Genomic DNA, 19,102 nt, shown 5'->3' with positions numbered 1-19,102 from the left:
TTACTATAGTAAATACATGTAATATGTGTAACAAGGACACGGTAAAATAAAGTGTTACCCAGTTTTATTATATTGTTTTGTAATCTTTTATTTTTAATTTTTTTTAAAAACAATTGTGTTTTATTATTTAGCCTTTGAAGCCTTCATATAGAAGCAATAAGCCATGAGAGGTTGTGCATTACTCTGATTTTACAGTGGTAAAGGGGGTTTTAAGAACACCCCTTTCCCCGTGGTTAAATCACGGTTACGCACGTCCTCTCATGGCTAACTGCTTTATTTAACCTTTTGTTTTGTTGATGAAATTGAGCACATCTGGAATAAAATGAGCATACGGTAGAAAGTGTGTACAGGTGAACATACTGCACTCTTGTATGCCTGTATTTGTAGCATTGTCTTTCTGTGTTTAATGATCAAGAATAAACATTATTTGCCAAGAACAAAATGTGTTTCTTTGTGCTTGGTGCATAAATCCTGTAAAATGTTAAAGTAATAGAAAATAACAACATGAATTCAGTCTTACAATGAAGATACAGGTCATATAACAATGAGGTAACACCTTGTCCCATTACATTCTGACTTACTGAATGACGGCAACACTTGCACTACTTCAGACTAACAGTCAGTGTGAATGGAAATTCCCTCAATCATCAGTTTTCATGCATTGTTTGTTAAATATGATTTGTTGTTGCGTGTCAGCGCTCAAGATATAATGCAAATTAAATGAGTAATGCTTAGTCTGTCTCAAGTGTTCTAATTGAGGATGCTGTGTAATAATGTAGAACTCAGCTGGACTCATGCTGAGCTAATCAATAGGCTCAGATCTGCATCTCTGTCAGCATCTCTGTCAATGTCAAAATCAGACTCGCAATCAACTCAAGTAATGAGCTGCTCAGTGCTGTAACTTTATTAAGGTCACTTTTAGGGAATGATAAATGGGAAACCTCTGATGAGAAGAGATTACTTTAGAGTGCACTTTGATAGTATAAGAGGAGTTGACATTGCTGTGAGAGATGTGAGTTATGCATTTTCTGCAGGCAGTGGTGTAGCATAGGGTTAAAGGTCTGAGTTGGTAACCAATAGCAATCAGTTAATTATTACAATTGTGCCTTCGAGCTAGACAATTAACTATAAGTTCAGAGTTCCCATAATGATGGAAAATCTGGAAATGCCAGAACATTTTAAAACTGTGTTTTGATTGTGTTAGAAAATCATGCATATTTCTATAATAAATATAAACTTTTCTGGTCATCTCTAAAATATTTCTTTGACTAAAAATTGCTCCTGTGTAGAGTAAAACCTGCTTGCAAGTCATAGTGATGTCTGATTTGTGAACAAATTTATTTTTAAGTCGAACTGATTCACTGATCCGTCTGAATGATTCATTAGCAAATTTGTCTGTATCAAAATGATTTTAAAAATCCTTATCCTGTTATGACAACCGTCTGAAAAGGTCATGGAAATTTACTGATCAAAAAGTGTGTAACAGCAGCGTAAATATCCTATTAAGTTCAGTTAGGAAACTCTACATGACGCAGGCTGTTAGGTTCAGTTCCTGACACGCCTTTACTTAAAACAATCAGAATATTACACCTTTCTGTCAAAAGATATAAAAATACGGTACTCACGGTTCAGCAGCACAGCTTGCATAGCATTCACCCTCCTCCTCACCAGCTTCACATCTCTAAATATGCTTTATGTAGGGAGGGTTAAGTGATTTTGATTAGTTGCACCAGCATGTCTCTCGTTTAAGATGCAGCACGTTCAACAGCAGCAGCATATTGACTTATGTCAAGCAGCAGCAGCATCTCTCTCTCGTGTAACAGCAGCAGCATATTGACTAATCTCAAGCAGCAGCGTGCATAAGATCTAGTCTGCCAAGACCAAACCTACATATATGTAATTTGCATTAATAAAATCTTTTATAAACTACTCCGAGAGTTGTCCTAACTGAACTGTAATACTTCACTCCATTATTTTATGCTGCTTCATAAAAGCCTATAAAGGACAACATTTTCACCATATTTTGTGCTTAGTTCAGCACGAAACACTCAGTAAGAAGTGGCAAAACTGTACTTGCAGGGCTGCTGCTGCTACGCAGCACCACACTGCTTACGTGTACGGTGTGAACACTGCAACCTGTTTATATGGCTGCCAAAATGGATATGTGTCGCTTATGTGCTGCAGACGAGAGATGTTTAAAACAGTCGCTTTGGCTAAAAGCTGCTAAATGACAAATTAGTAATGTGAGTCATTCTTTCTGCCAATAATTATGTGCTACTATTACATTTAATTTACTCATGGCCTTAAGGTGCAAATAATTCAGTCTAAAATGACTCAATGACCCACTCTATTTGGGAAATCTTGAAGTCCATGAACTGCTTTTCTCAGTATTTCCTTTACATCTATTACCAGCAGCCATATCACACTGTAGCTCAAGACTGGTTGCATACTGAAGCTAATCAGGGCTGAGCCTGGTCAGTACCTGGATGGGAGACCTCTTGTGAAAACTAAGGTTGCTGCTGGGAGAGGTATTAGGGAGTCCATCAGGGGGTGCTCACACTGCTGACTGTGTAGGTCCTAATGCCCCAGTATAGTGATGGGGACACTGTACTGTAAAAAGGCACTGTCCTTCAGATGAGATGTTAAACTGTGGTCCTGACACTCTGTGGTCATTAAAAATCCCAGGACACTTCTCGAAAAGAGTATGGGTGTTACACTGGTGTCCTAAAAATCCCCATCCATTAATTGGCTCTGTCACTCCAGTCTCTCCTCTCCACCAATAGCTGGTGTGTGGTGAGCATACTGGCGCACTATGGCTGCCGTCACATCATCCAGGTGGATGCTGCACACTGGTGGTGGTTGAGGAGAGTCCCCTGTTCACTGTGTAAAGTGCTTTGTGTGTAGTGTCAGAAAAGTGCTATATAAATGTAACGTTCATTCATTCATCTTTTCAGGTTCTTCCTATACACAATTGTACCTTGTTGGTCAAAATGTGTCCAGGACATTGTAGCCTTTCTGTCAAGTGTTTGCATGGTTACATTACGTTATTGCTGCAGTTATCACACTGACGTACAAATGGTTTTCAATTACTCTGTTTAACAAAAGGTGTTTTCATAAGTGGAAGAGAGGAGAATAAAGCAATATGAACATTAACTGACTATTTGAGACTGAACAATAAATCAGGTTAAGGGTGAGACACATACATGCACGCGCTTATTTTATAATCTACATATTCAGATACAGACTGCTTCTTTTAAAATACTGATTTCAATTCATGCTTGAAAGGAGAGATGTGTGCTATTATAGATTGTCTCATTCAAGGCAGAATTTAAGTTCTATTTAATTTACATAATCTGTAATGCTGTGTCATGCTTTTGAGGTTTAAAAGCTGTGTTTTGATTAGGATATTACCTACCTGTGACTCAGTTGTTCAAATCGTGGCTTTTTAAACTTGAACAGATGTGTCACTCCTCACAACCCTCAACTGGTGTGACAAAGCTAACTCACCACACATTTAAAAGCAAATTACTTCACTAGTTTCCGAGAACATGTCACACCACTATATAAGTTTGACTACTGCTTGGTAAGAGTATTATTTACTGGTTAAAGAACATTTAAGTTGCTGGAAAGTTATAAATGTATTCCTCTGTTTGCATATGCCATAGGAATGCCAGTCCTATAGGGGTGGTCCTGGCCGCAGTGGTGGGTTTGTCCTACAGGATAGCTATTGTATATGAGGGGTAAGTCTATTAATTATCTACCATAATCCATACTGTGCCAAGAGAGAATTATGAAATAGTGGAGTTTACCTTAAGAACTGAGTCTTTAAATGTAAATTAATTTGGTATCTTATATTTGGTGTTTTCTTTTTTTAATTTGTGGTGATGTGTGTACGTTTTTTATGCTAAAAATACTTTTTCCTACCCCAGAATAATATGCAGAAACAATTGTAAGCCATTTGTAGGTTGATTCCCCTGACAATTGTAAACACTGTGGCTTTGTCTGAGTATCCCAACCAGCCCAACACAGCAACATTGATCCAGCTAATGGCATTCGTTTTGGGCGGGACTATAATTTTGTCCAACCAATGATAGATGGGGGAAGTGTTCTGGAAACCTGCTTGAAAAGAGTGGCCCAGAAATTTCACACTTCAGTAACTAGATTATGCTAATTTTAGGGTATTTAAGTAAACAGCTGCTATTATAGAGTTATAAGTTCTAGTATAAACACTAATTGGTGTAAAAAAGACTGTGATATCTAGGCTACATCCACATTAATCCAGATACATTTGAAAACTGCATTTTCTTTTTCAAAATGCCCTCTGTCCACACTGCCATTTTCAAGCGTTTTCCAAAAGTTTCTCATCCACACTGAAACGTATGAAAATGCTTAAATCCCCTTACTGCAAATGCGCAATGCCGTTCCATGTACGGTCTGAAATGCAATTGTCCTCGTGTTCCGAGGCCAGACAGCAATTCTGAGTAAACTTCCCATCGCCTTTGAAGGAATGCAATGTAAAGGTTTTACAAAGTAACATTTATCTTTTGCAACGCTATCAAAGTGAATAGCTGGCACAACAACACTGCTACAACATGGGCCGCCATCTTAAATATTTTGGGTTGAATGTATCACATGATTACAAATACATAATCGTTTGCAGATAACGTCTTGGTTACTTGCGTAACTTCCATTCCCTGATGGAGGTGTCGATGTAGTGACACTAGGGGTCAATCTTGGGAGCCTGAAACACCTCTGGTCTTTGATAAAAGGCCAATGAAAATTGGCGAGTGGTATTTGCATACCACTCCCCCGGACATACGGGTATAAAAGGATACCCACTCATTCAGGTTTTGTGCTGAGGAGCTGAGACAAGGTTCCGGCCATTTCAGCGGGTAGTTCAGCCACAACGTCTCGTTCCCTCCATCAGGTAACCAGGACGTTCCCTATCTGTCACTCACTCGACGTTGTGTCGATGTAGTGACACTAGGGGTCCCTATACGCAATGCCGCAACTGCCTGAACTGTGTTACTTGAACTGGCGGTGTGTGACGGGCAGACCACTGTGTGCCTTGTAGCCAGCGCACCAGGCCGACACGTAACCTCCCCCAACGCTGTTATGAGTGTCGAACGGCCCTTCGGGGACAATTCGACTGCCCAAAAGATAGAGACAGGCTAGCCCAGTCGTGGCCTCTTATCCTTTTTTTTTTCTCTCCCCACAAAAAAAGGAATTAACCAACTGGGGCCACCAGGTCTACATCAGGGGGGTGTCCCTCCCAAGGGGAAGACACTGCAGAGACCACACCCCGCCCAGAAAGAACTTTGTCGAAAGTATGTCATGTGGAGAAGTCCCATGGTAAGTCCTACCCTATGGGGGGAGGAGTTTCTACAAACATGGTGACTGGGGTAGAGGGGCCTCTGCCCAAGGAAGACACAGTTTACCAACAAGGAAACAAATTAGCTGAAGATATACGTTGCATGGGGTTACCTATGGGGAACCACCACATGCAGAGCACCTACCCCAGTACAGGGCTTAGCACAAGTACTGAGCCGGCAGCGAGTTTCTCCGTGAACTCGTCTGCCACAGGGCTCGGAGGAAATCATCCAGGGAACACAGTTTGTGAACACTACTGGGAGTCAACAGCGCACGTCTTCAGCTCAGGGGAGGTGAAAAGTGCTATGCGCAAGCGATACACCAGGCCAGCTGTCCCGGACTTACCTGCTTGTGCGTGCCACTACACGGGATGAAACCGGTTCCACCCGGAGATTGTAAAACCTCGCAAAGGTGTTGGTTGTTGCTCAGCCCGCTGCTCTGCAAATGTCTGTTAGAGAGGTGCCATTGGTCAAGGCCCAGGAGGCCGCTACACCCCTGGTAGAATGGACTCGTAGCCCTGCCGGGGGCGGCATGTCCTGGGCGTAATATGCCATTGTTATGGTGTCAATGAGCCAGTGGGTGATCCTCTGCTTGGAGACAGCACTTCCTTTCCACTGTCCACCAAAGCAGACAAAGAGCTGCTCAGAGACTCTAAAGCTCTGCGTGCGATCCAAATAGATGCGTAAAGCGCGCACCGGACACATCAACGTCAGGGCTGGGTCTGCTTCCTCCTGAGGCAGCGCTTGCAGGTTCACCACCGGGTCCCTAAAAGGGGTCGTGGGAACCTTGGGCACATAGCCTGGTCGGGGTCTCAGGATCACATTAGAGTAGCCCGGACCGAACCCCATGCACGTTTCGCTGACAGAGAATGCTTGCAGGTCTCCTACCCTCTTGATGGAAATGAGCGCAGTCAGGAGGGCAGACTTCAAAGAGAGTGCCTTAAGTTCAGCTGACTGCAAGGGCTCAAAGGGGGCTCTCCGTAGACCCTGAAGAACTACAGAGAGGTCCCATGAGGGAACAAGGCGCGGTCTGAAGGGATTCAACCTCCTGGTGCCTCTCAGGAACCTGATGATCAGGTCGTGCTTCCCTAAGGACTTACCATCCACTGTGTCGTGGTGTGCCGCTATAGCGGCTACATACACCTTCAATGTGGAGAGGGACAGCCGCCCTTCCAACCTCTCCTGCAGGAAGGAAAGCACTGATCTGAATGCGCATCTCTGGGGGTCTTCGCGTCGGGAAGAACACCACTTAGCGAACAGATGCCACTTAAAGGCATACAGGCGCCTCGTAGAGGGGACCCTAGCCTGAGTGATCGTGTCTACCACCGCGGGTAGAAAGAAGGTCCTTCCTCAGGGGAATTCGCTGGGGGGGGCTGTCACGAGGAGCGAGAACCACGTCTGGGTGGGCAAGTAGGGTGCTACCTGGATGACCTGCTCCTCATCCTCCCTGACCTACTTGCACAGGGTCTGTGCAAGTAGGCTCAATGGGGGAAACTAATATTTGCGAAGTCCAGGGGGCCAGTTGAGTGCCAGCGCATCTATACCAAGAGGTACCTCGGTCAGGGCGTACCAGAGTGGGCAGTGGGAGGATTCTTGGGAGGCGAACAGGTCTACCTGTGCCTGCCCGAATTGACTCCAAATCAACTGGACCACCTGAGGGTGGAGACTCCACTCTCTCCTGAGGGTAACCTGCCATGACAGCGCGTCCGCTGCAGTGTTGAGGTCACCAGGGATGTGAGTGGCTCGCATCGGCTTGAGGTGCTGCTGACTCCAGAGGAGGAGACGGCGGGCGAGTTATGACATACAATGGGAGCGCAGACTGCCTTGACAGTTGCGTGCCCGTTGCATACAGCGCCCCAGCCCGTTTTGGAGGCATCTGTTGTAACCACGTCCTGGAGACCTGCTCTAGGGGAACGCCTACCCATAGAAACGTAAGTTCGGTCCAAGGGCTGAAGAGGCGGTGACAGATCGACATGATGGCCACGCGATGTGTCCCGCGGCGCCATGCCCATCTTGGGACTCGAGTCTGCAGCTAGTGCTGAAGCGGTCTCATATGCATCAACCCGAGCAGAGTTGCACCCGCTGAGAATGCCATATGCCCCAGGAGCCTCTGAAACAGTTTCAATGGAACTGCTGTCTTCTGTCTGAATGCCTTCAAACAGGTCAGCACCGACTCGTGAGGTGCGCCGTCAACGAGACTGAGTCAACTCCAAGCCGAGAAAAGAGATGCTCTGAACCGGGAGGAGCTTGCTCTTTTCCCAGTAGACCCGAAGCACTAGTCGGCTGAGGTGCGAGAGCACCAGGTCCCTGTGTGCACACAACACATCCCGAGAGTGAGCTAGCATTAGCCAGTTGTCGAGATAGTTGAGGATGCGAATGCCCACTTCCCTTAGCGGGGCAAGGGCTGCCTCTGCAAACTTCGTGAAGATGCGAGGGGACAAGGACAGGCCGAAAGGGAGGACCTTGTACTGATACGCCCAACCCTCGAATGCAAACCGCAGGAAGGGTCTATGTCGAGGTAGAATCGAGACGTGGAAGTACGCGTCCTTCAGGTCTACCGCCGCGAACCAATCTTAATGCCGGACGCTCGCTAGAATGTGTTTTTGCATCAGCATCTTGAATGGGAGTCTGTGTAAGGCCCAGTTCAGTACTCACAGGTCCAAGATTGGCCGCAATCCACCGCCTTTTTTCGGTACAATGAAGTAGGGGCTGTAAAACCATCTCGCGTTGGGCTCCATGCCAGGGCCGGGCCGCAGGGGCAGGCTGCGGCGGAGCCGGTGCAGTCACCGCAGGGGGACACCCTTGGCGACGAGCAGGCGGGGTGTGGGATCTTGAGCCGCGCCGGGGCAGGATGTGCCGGATAGCCTCCGTCTGCTGCTTCACCGCCGAGAACTGTTGGGCAAAGTCCTCGACGGTGTTACCGAATAGGCCAACCTGGGAAATGGGGGCAGCAAGGAACCGTGCCTTGTCTGCCTCTCCCATCTCGACCAGGTTGAGCCAAAGGTGGCGCTCCCGAGAGACCGTGCCGTGACCTTCGTCACCCGGAGAGCGAGGTCGGTCGCCGAGCGCAACTCCTGCATCAATCCCGGGGCGGAACTACCTCATGCAGTTCCTTTAGTGCCTTGGCTTGGTGGACTTGCCAGAGAGCCATGGTGTGCAGGGCAGAGGCGGCTTGTCCACCGGCACTGTAGGCTTTGGCCATCAGGGACAACGTAAACCTACAGGCCTTGGACGGGCGCCCGCACCAGGTGGCGGCGCTCTGCGGGCATAGGTGCACCGCGAGCGCCTTATCCACCAGGGGAATCGCTGAATAGCCCCTGGCCGCCCCACCATCGAGGGTAGTGAGTGTAGGGAGCTGAAAGATTGGGACCGGGCAGTAAAAGGTGCCTCCCACGACCTTGTCAGCTCCTCGTGCACTTCCGGGAAGAAAGGAACTGGGGCGGGGCGTGGCTGTGAGTGGCGCAGCAAGCCCAGGAACCAATCATCGAGCCGTGAGGGTTCAGGGGAGAGCGAAGAGTTCCACTCTTGCCCGACGCTCACTGCTGCCCGGGAAAGCATGTCCGTCATTTCTGCATCAGCCTGTGACTGGGCGACTGTACCCGAGGGGGGGAGCCCAGCTGAGGATTCCGCGTCCGACTGGACGAGCCCGCTCTCTGATGCTGCGCTCGAGAGCTCATCAGCTTCACGGGCTCCAAACAAGAGGTCGAACTCACCGTAAGACGAGCCGGCGGACTCATCCGGAAGCCAGATCGGGGCAGACAAGCGTGCCGGGGAATGGGAGGTACGTGGGGGGATACCCGGCGGAAGTGGTCCCATTGGGGTCCCCAAATCTCCCCCAGTGCTAGCAGCGCTGGCCTCATACCCCTAGGTAGAAGTATCGAGGCGGGGAGCCTCTGGGGTTGCTTGCTTTCTTACAAAGGCAAGCCGCGACCGCAATGTTGCATGGTCATGTTCTTGCAATGAGTACATGATCCATCCACGAATGCTGTCTCCGTGTGGGTCGCACCCAGACACGAAAGACAGCGATCGTGACCATCAGAAGTTGAGAGATTACGACCACAACCAGGAATAACACACAAACGGAAAGGCATCTTTAAAAAGACATTCCGTGTGTGCCGCTCTTTTAGAGAAATATACACTCTTATTTCTGCCGAAGCACCCAGGGGCGTTCCCTGCAGTGCACCAGTGCAGAGGAGGGAGAAGCCACTGAAATGCACCGTCAGATCCAGCAGAGGTGAATAAACAGTCAGCTCAGTGAACATCGACCGTTCGGCTCCGAAGATAAAATCTGAATGAGTGGTTGCATACCAGCTCCTTTTATACCCGTATGTCCGGGGGAGTGGTATGTAAATACCACTCGCCAATTTTCATTGGCCTTTTATCAAAGACCAGAGGTGTTTAAGGCTCCCAAGAGTGACCCCTATTGTCACTACACGACACAACGTCGAGTGAGTGACAGATAGGGAACCCCGTTTTCCCTGTCCACATTACAGCTCGAAGAGTTCATTTATCCACTTGGGAGAGCATTTTCAAAAAGCTCCATTTTCGCTGTCAAAAACGGCACCTTAGTGCGGACGGAAGGCCAAAATGTAGAGAAAAAGATACATTTTCAGACAAAAACGTATTAGTGTGGACATGGCCTTAAACACACATTTGCTCTTATTTCTTGTTACTTCTGATCAGAGGCCTCATGTTAAGGCGCAGCAGTGATAATAACAAAGAAGCAAAAGAGTTTGAGACATGCTCTTGGCTTAAAGTAAAAGTAAAAATGATGCAAGAAAAGGTCAGCCCACTCAGCTCCTCTACCCCTGCAATAAAAGGTTAAGCAGAAAGCCTGCCAATTTTCCTCCATGGTGACAGGAATAAATGCGGGGTTAAAACTCACACACACACACACACACACACACACACACACACACACACACACACACACACACTGTAAAGTCTCTTTGGTGACAGGATATCGTCAGTGAGCTGAACTTTAATAGCACCAAAACAACAACAGCCTATTAGCAGTCTGGGCTGAGTGTGCAGACTGATAATGATAGAAAACTTGGGAAGAGCTGTCTAATACAGAAAATTAGACAGCACACACTGTCTCCCACACAAACACAGGGTGTTGTTTTAGCCCAAAATGTGAAATAAAATAAAATTAATCACACTCTGTCTGTCTGAAATGTTCTGTTTGTGTAATCACAGTGTGCAGAAAAGATTTCCTCCATGTGGTTTATGAGTGGGTTGCATTGTATTATAATGACAAGTTAGTAGGTTTGGTCTTGGCGGACTAGATCTGCTTACGCTCCTGCAGAGCAAGTACAAAGACTGCCAAGAACATAAACAGACATGCTGCATTGAGCATGTAAGGCATGATATTGCTGTTGTACAATTAGACATACAAAAGACTAGTTGTCAACCGATATATCGCAGAGACCGATAAATCGGCCAATATTCTGACTTTTTTTCATTATCGGCATCAGCCGATTTTTTTCTTGAGGGTGCCGAGAATTGTCTGCTTGCATGTGAAGCGACTGAAACATGTAAACGACCAGTCACGGTTCATTTTGTTGTTACATGCATCATGTTACTACAATAATAGACCAGTGTGCAACACAGTCTCATTTAAACGGTCCGCTTATCAGAGCCGCGGCAGACGCGTTTAAGCTCATAATGTTAAAGTGCTCACCTGTTTCATTCTTCCTCTCTCTCCTCAACAGTTCCCTGTAACTTTTAAATATCTTGTCTAATGATAAAAAGGCAAATATCAATAAAACCGATATCATATACCGTCTGCAAATATGCACATATCTTGTTTAAACAGATGTAATAACCCAACCTCACACAACTTCAGCAGATCCAACATCCTGTGGAGCGCTCATAAGTCTTCCTCTGAAGCACGTATTCTATCAGCCTCTCCTCAACAGTTCTGTCACTTTTAACTTTCTTTTCTAATGATAAAAGGCAAATATCAGTAAAACTTCTATTATATACTGTGTGCAAATATGCAGATATCTAATTCAAACAGATGTCATTCACGAACCTCACGAAAATCCAGCGTTTTCTTCTCGTCGAGCGCTCATTTAATATCTTACTCTGAAGCATGTATTCTATCAGCCAGAATCAAAAACTTCAGGATCAGGATCAAAAGTTCCTCTGATTCACAAATCATGATGGTCATTTTGTGACAATCCAAGCAGGCGATCCAGGCCGTTTAAACTGTCAGGTGATTGAGGCTTGCGCTGGATCTGTACGAGCGCATGAGTGCAACCAAAGACTTTCTAGCAAGTCAGTCGACTGTCGGCCATGTTGTGAACGCTCTCAGGAGGCTATTTCCAGTCATGACAGTGAAAAGAATTGAAAGACTGAAATCTCCAAAACAGTTGGTCAAGATTACAATCAGAACATATTTCAAATCGGCAGTAAAATCTGACAACACTGGTATCATAAATTGTGATTCTTTACCTCAGATTACACTAAAAATTTGTATTCTCCCAGCTTTTATAGCTAATACGCATGCACGTTCTCATGTTGATTAACAGGCGATGTCTGTATCTAAAGGTGATTGGCTTTTTTACCTGTAAGGCGGGACTTCCTATCTACATCCGTTGACCGATGGGCGCAAGAGCTTCTTGGTTGAGTGTTCCAATTTCTCCCATTCATTTTAATAGAAGTGGCCTGCTAAATAGTGTCTGGTGCAACTTCAAGGTAAAAGCGCTATACATGTGCTATCCACCTTATTCCTATGCCCTGTGATGCTTAGCGTGAAATTTGGGAGGTACTTCCCCTAAGAAGTAAATACAGTTGTAGTTGCATCGTACATTCATTTTTATTTTATTTTTTTTGCGGTGTTGATCATTCATTCATACTTCTAGATGTGTGAGCACAGCCTGACGGAGCTTAATAAGGACAATATACGGATAGCCGTTACATCTTTAATAGAGGTTAGGGAGGATGATTTAAAGAAGTGGCCTCAGGATGTATGTAGAGCCACGAACCACACGTTATCCCTGAGCTCTGTAAGGACATCGTAATGTGTTCTAGCCGAAACGATTTGAGCAAAACATAAAACAATACTCACTAAGACCCTGTTTATAGCTGGAATTTTTGTTCAATAATTAAAAATAACATGACTCACTTTTTGACCCGTATCTCAACATGTCTCTGTTTACTGACTGATCGCACATTACATGTTGGTCTTGTACTTCTGTTTGTCAAACCATTTGTAACATTTGCTGTAACACAGTGCCATCTACTGGATTCAAGAAGAACAACAGGTATTGTTATTAATGCACATCATCACAGTATTAAGATGTATCTCGGGTGATCCGATCACATGTGGTCAGACAAGACACATCGCTGTTGGTCGCACAAATGCATCTCCTGTGAGCACTTGTGACATATAACATCACTACATCATAAATTAATAAACTGGAAAAATGTCACAAAAGATAAAGAAGCTTGGAAAAATGATGCACCAGGTACAGCTGAAATATCATCTACTGTAAGTGCACACGAAGACACTGAAGAAGATCCGTAAAGATCTCGTACATGTATATGTAAGCTCTTTTTCAGTTTTTACGATTGGACAGTTATTTCCTTTTAAAGCCATGTGACACCAGAGTCATGAACAGTTTAAACTCTTGATTTAGCGCAGCGGTTGATTGACAGATAAGGAGTGGCACTTTGCTGCATCCCAGATGGCGTTTACAGTGTTTTAAATGCATTTTCGACTACATCTGAATGTGTTTTTTGTGATTCAATCACAAAAGGTTTTGCACCACATTTACACCTGTATATACTGCTGATCACTTGTCATCGGATCATCCAAATCACATCCTAATACCAGCTGTAAACGGGGTCTAAATGACCGCTGTCTACATTAGCGAATGCTACAGAACGACTTCCAGCAGACGTTCATCCCACATCCGTTTCCCCAGTAAAAACCCCTGGAATAAGGTGGATAAGTAAATGTCTTATTCACTATACACTGTATGTACAATTGAGTATTTTTTGAGTAAATGCGATTGCAAATGTAAACATGCAATTCCTGGTTAACAATTTCTTCATGTGCAAATAAATTACTAAAATTTGATGACTAAACAGAAATCAGAAGAATCTGCTCTCTACCATTTAAAATTCAATATTATTTTATTAGATTCTTTTTTACAAAGTTTAGTGTGAAATTGAGTAAATATAGTGCTAAATAAGTGCTTTTTTTTTAGCAATTATATGTTTTTGTTATTTGCTATATTAAATTGTGTAATATATCGGCATTGTATTGGCCTATCGGCCACCCTGCTCTCTGGATATCGGCCTTTAAAAAACCCATATCAGTCGACCACTACAAAAGACATTTAGCATGTAAGACATGCCGCTGTGCAATTAGACATATATACAATCCCCATAAAGCAGATGAAAACGTGGTGCTGAAGAGGAGAAGAGTTTCAGAGCGAAAACTCGTAACATGCTGCAGTGTAGGGTTGCGCAGTATACCGGTACTAACAAAATATCACTATACCAATATTTTTTTAAATGGTATGATATCATCTTGTTGCTAAATTCAGTACTATACTCCAGTATAGTGCTATTAGCAAACTTTTACGGGATGTGACATTTTTAAGATAAAATCAATGTGGCCAAGTGTGATCATTGAACAGCAGATGGATGTAATTTAATCAAATAATATACAGCCTGCATGTGCTGCACACTTCACAATGAACAAGAGGTGCCGCTCTGCTCTCTGTCATAATTCACACACACACACACATGTACACAAATAGATTGTGCGTGAAAAATATGAATAAAAATGTACATAAATATGTAATTCACACACACACATACACAAACAGATCGCGCTTGATAAATATGAATAAAAATATACAAAACAATTCATATTCAAAGTAATAGCAATAACGCTACTAATAACAATCATTTAATAATAAATGGTTTTATTATTTTATTTATTATCATTATTTATAAAATAATATATTTATATTATAATTATATTATTAATATTATTATTATTATTATTATTATATGTAAGCAATATCACAAAAGCAAGTGTACTGAATATCAGCAGCCTGTGATTCTGCCGTAGCTGCCTTGTGCCACGGGTAATCTGTTTTTTTCATTTATGTTTTATTTGACCAAAAATAAAATTGCAATTTTTTCTTTTGATTTACATATTTTCATTAAATTAAAGTTTTATGTATTCATTTTGATGACTTTATTATAAAACATAAAACATGGAATCCAGACAAATTTAAATGGAACACAGGATTTGTAACTGCAAGACCTTTTTAATCAAGTCCTTTTCTGTGTAATTTCATCAGTAATCTAATAATTTGTTGTTGATTTAGTATTGATACTGAGGTACCGGGGCTGGTATCTTACCAAAGCCAATTCTGGCATCGGAGCAACACTACTGCAGTGAAACTGCTTTTCCTGCAAACGACTGAGGCAATTCAAATGCTTGACAAAGAGATATCACGCAAGAAGAATGGCTAATAGATTACATGCCAAAGGACCTATCAGCTGTGGTCAAATAGAGTTTCATGACTGAACTTAAAATCATTAACTGTAAGTTTACACACAGTTCGGTTATAAACAAGAGTAACAACACACTCAAACACTTCACTTAAAATAAACTCCCTTAAATTTTCACAACTGACAAACTCCTTTTGAAACAGCCTTCGTGTTGGGATCGTGCTTATGATACATTGGGTTCAGTTACTTTTTTTTCTAAGTTCAGATCATGGTTCATGATCCAGACAGTAACATTTCCATTGCTATTTGCAAAACAGTTAGATGCTTTGCAGATGTTTGGCTGTTGTTTCCTTCTCTCTGGAAACTCACTCTGTTTAACTATTTCGCATTTTATCCCTTATCAGTATTCACCCACTGTCTGTCTCCTTCCTCCCTTTGAGTGCTGGTGTGGAGGTCTTTAAACAATCAATTTGTCTTTGCAGTGTGGTGGCATGAGGACAAATGGGGTCATTGGACCTTAGTCAGGATACTCGCCTTATTTAATTTAGCAAGAATGAAAAGAGGGTTGTGAGAGAGAGAGACAGTCTGTTCAATAGGTCATGGGGGGAATTGATTTTGTAGTTTATTTGCATCTGCATCGGCTCTCGGCTACACCACATCTGGATATATGCTGTTATAAGACTCTTCTCCATCATTTGATCATCATTTGATGAATTACTGCTGCCATGATAAATAGAAAATGTACACAAATGTTTCTTTTTAATAAAATTCCTTTTACCACCTGCTTTCCGTGGGCAATAATAGCACAACATTCATTTCGCCAGGCAAATAGCGTGTGAAATAAGCTGAATCTATAATGAGCCTAAGTTACATTGAGGCATGTTCACACTGAAAAGACAGTGACTTAATGTAAATATGGTGCAATGCTATTTCAACGAATTTACTGCCTGGTTAAAATGGATTGGTGGTGATTAGCGAAGCAGAATCAGTCAACACCAAGGTACCCGAAAGTACAACCCATTTAACAGACTGTACATCTCTCCCTCACAGCCACAATTTCATTCCCGTTCCAATTAAATAACCTGTCTACCCACAAGTATACGCTGTGAGAGGTTGTGCATTCATTAAGCACTGTGATTTCCAACACTTATAAACACACAGATAAATGTACAATGGGTGTAAAGCACAGGCTGGTATACTATAATGGTCCTTGAGATTTACAATTCATCTGTGTGCTTACCTTGTCCTATTTGCAGACCATTCACAGAGGAGATCTATCGACAGAGGAGCCAGCGCTGCAAGCACAAATAGAAGTGGAGCGTGTTTAAGCATGATACCCAGCTTCCTTACTGCTGACACTGCTAGATCTTGGATAGGCAAATGGAGAATTGTGGATGGAGACCAGAGATACCCATCAATTGTAAATGTAAAAATGTAAACACTGATGCATTTTCAACATCCAAATGATGTCACCCTGAATAGTGAATGATCTCAGCTGGAAATTGCACATGAAAAATAATTTGAAAATTATATGTAAATTATATGTAAATCTGTAGTTTATATATATATATATCATTTATCATAAGCATAAAAAATACAATTGTTGTTGGTTTTTCTTTTCATAATGTACGTCCTGGCTGAAATCAGCTGTTTTAGGGTCCATTTGTTGTAATGTGAAGAGACTGAAAAGTTTTGATCTGTTTTACTTGAATACAGTGGCAAGAAAAGTATCTAAAGCCATTGGAATTACCTGCATTTATGTATAAATTTGTCTTAAAATCGGGTTTGAACTTCATCTAAGTTACAATAATGAACAAACACAATCAGTTTTAACTAATAACACACAAATTATTTTATTGTTCCTGTACATACTGAATATATCATTCAAACATTCACAGTGTTGGTTGGAAAAAGTATGTGAACCCCTAGGCTAATGACATCAACAAAAGATAATTAGAGTCAGGACATGGCAAACCTGGCATGCGATTAATGAAATGAGATTGGAAGTGTGGGTTAGAGCTACTTTGACTTGTAAAAAGCACTCAAACATTTTGAGTTTGCTATTCACAAGAAGGATCTGCTGATGTGGATCATGCCTCACAAAAAACAGATCTCAGAAGACATACAATCAAGATTTGTTGCTTTGCATAAAGCTGGAAAGGGTTACAAAGTTATCTCAAAGACCTTAGGTTTACACATTATTTTACAGTGTCCTTGTTAAAGTGTAATTACGTAAGTACTGACTAATATTAATTAACAACATGTACTTACTATAGGTTTAGGGTTAGGGTTTGGTTTAGGGTTAGTTGCTTGTAATTATGCATAATTTACTGTTATTACTATACTCAATATTTGTAATACTTATAACAAGGACACTGTGAAATAAAGTGTTAAAGAGCTTAGATATTCATCAGTCCACAGTTAGACAAATTGTCTATAAATGGCGACGATTTAGTACTGTGGCTACTCTCCCTAGAAGGATCCGTCCAGCCAAGATGACTCAAAGGGCACACTGCAGAATGCTCAATGAGGTAAAAAAAAGAACCGTAGAGTGACAGTTAAAGACTTGAAGGAATTACTGGAACTGGTTAACATCTCTGTTCATGAGTCTACTATACAGAAAACATTAAACAGGTATGGTGTCCATGGCAAGACATCCCGAAGTGATTGGTGCTGTCCAACAAAAACATTGCTGTGCAGCTCAAGTTTGCCAAAGACCATCTTAACAATCCAACACTACTGGGAAAATGTTTTTTGGACTGATGAAACTAAGGTTGAAATGTTTGGGAAGAACACGCAGCACTATGTATGGCGTGAAAAGGGCACCACATACCAAAATGAAAACATCATCCCAACAGTGAAGTATGGTGGAGGGAGCATCATTAATTGGGGCTGCTTTGCTGCTTCGGGCCTGGACCGCTTGCCTTCATCAAGGGAAAAATTAATTCCCAAGTTTAATAAGATGTCTTGCAATATAATGTCAGGGTGACTGTGTGCCAGCTAAAGCTCAGTAGAAGTTGAGTGATGCAGCAGGACCCTAAACATCGAAGTAATCCACTTCAGAATGGCTTAAAAAAAGAAAATCCACCTTTTGGAGTGTCCCAGTCAGAGCTCAGACCTTAACCCAAAAGAGATGCTGTGGAATGACCTCAAGAGAGTCATTCACACCAGACATCTTAAGAGTATGACTGAGCTGAAGCAGTTCTGTAAGGAAGAATGGTCCAAAATTTCTTCTGAATGTGCAGGTTTAAAACGCAGCTATGGGAAACGCCAAAGGAGGATCGACCAGTTATTAAATCCAAGGGTTCACTTACTCTTTCCACAGCACTGTGAATAGTTAATGGGATCTGTTCAATAAATACATGAAAGATTATAATTGTTTGTGTGTGGATCTCTTAATCAATGCATGGCTAACACAGCCAGATATTAAAATTGGTGCAATAGCTCTTTTCTTATCAGGGATTATATTCACCAGACCCACAGTTACAAAAGAACAGACTCTGTCTCTTACAGGTTTTGGTGCTGCTGCAGCTATAAAGGATCCGAGCTTTGTCGCATGATCCATCTGGTATTTGATGCTGTCAGCATTATAGAGACACACTCCTGCTCCCTTGCAACAGAACCAATCAATCTTGTCAGTGACAGTCTTTAACCGATGTGATATCTTTGGTTGACAATCTCTCTTGAAAGAATAAATTACGCTTGCAGACATTACATAATACAAGCACAGACCAGACTTTGTTTTCAAAACAATCAATATGAGTCAGTCCATTTTTTGTGCACAAAGTCAATAATTTGTTTTCTGAATTTCCTATTAAAAAGAGAAATATCAAACCATAATAAACCTAAATTATTTGCATGCAATAATAATTCTTCTTATAACTATGTATCAGCTTGCCGGCCTATCCCACTCTGTGTTGGCTTACATTTAGTTTTTGGTTCTTTTTCTAAACTTTGTTGCCTTATCAGGGATTGAGTGTGTTCCATTGTACTCCTGAATGGTGAATTAGACCCAGACCATACTGTTAATTTAGTGTCTACAGTTATCATGTCCTTTATCTCAGTCAGTGGTTCTCAACATTTTTTGCTTCAGGACCCAGACTTTACATCATACACATCAAGTGGCTACCCAACACGGTAGAGAAAGTGTTTATCATGCTTAAAATTTAACATTGAAATGTATTGATATACTATAACTATGAGTTGCCTAGGCCTGGCAATATACAAAATAGTTAACATGACATAGTCTA

General features: G+C 42.6%; 1 protein-coding gene across 2 annotated transcripts in view; it reads left to right on the top strand.

The window, feature by feature from the left end:
- pemt (phosphatidylethanolamine N-methyltransferase) overlaps positions 1-18,620 on the top strand; it is a 116,233-nt gene extending 97,613 nt beyond the window's left edge. Inside the window, exons 6-7 of one of the 2 annotated variants that reach the window (XM_051667305.1) lie at positions 3,666-3,740; positions 16,109-18,619. In XM_051667305.1, coding sequence (XP_051523265.1) covers positions 3,666-3,740; positions 16,109-16,163 — 130 coding nt within the window. In that variant the 3' untranslated portion in view covers positions 16,164-18,619. Of the gene's footprint in view, positions 1-3,665; positions 3,741-16,108 lie in introns of both variants that reach the window. The other variant, XM_051667306.1, reaches the window with a different exon arrangement.
- Positions 18,621-19,102: the final 482 nt, after the last annotated feature.

The sequence above is a fragment of the Myxocyprinus asiaticus genome, chromosome 32 (assembly GCF_019703515.2).
Source record: "Myxocyprinus asiaticus isolate MX2 ecotype Aquarium Trade chromosome 32, UBuf_Myxa_2, whole genome shotgun sequence".
Taxonomy (NCBI): Eukaryota; Metazoa; Chordata; class Actinopteri; order Cypriniformes; family Catostomidae; genus Myxocyprinus; species Myxocyprinus asiaticus.
The sequence above is the reverse complement of the archived record's forward strand: the minus strand, read 5'-3'. Positions and strand labels throughout refer to the sequence as shown.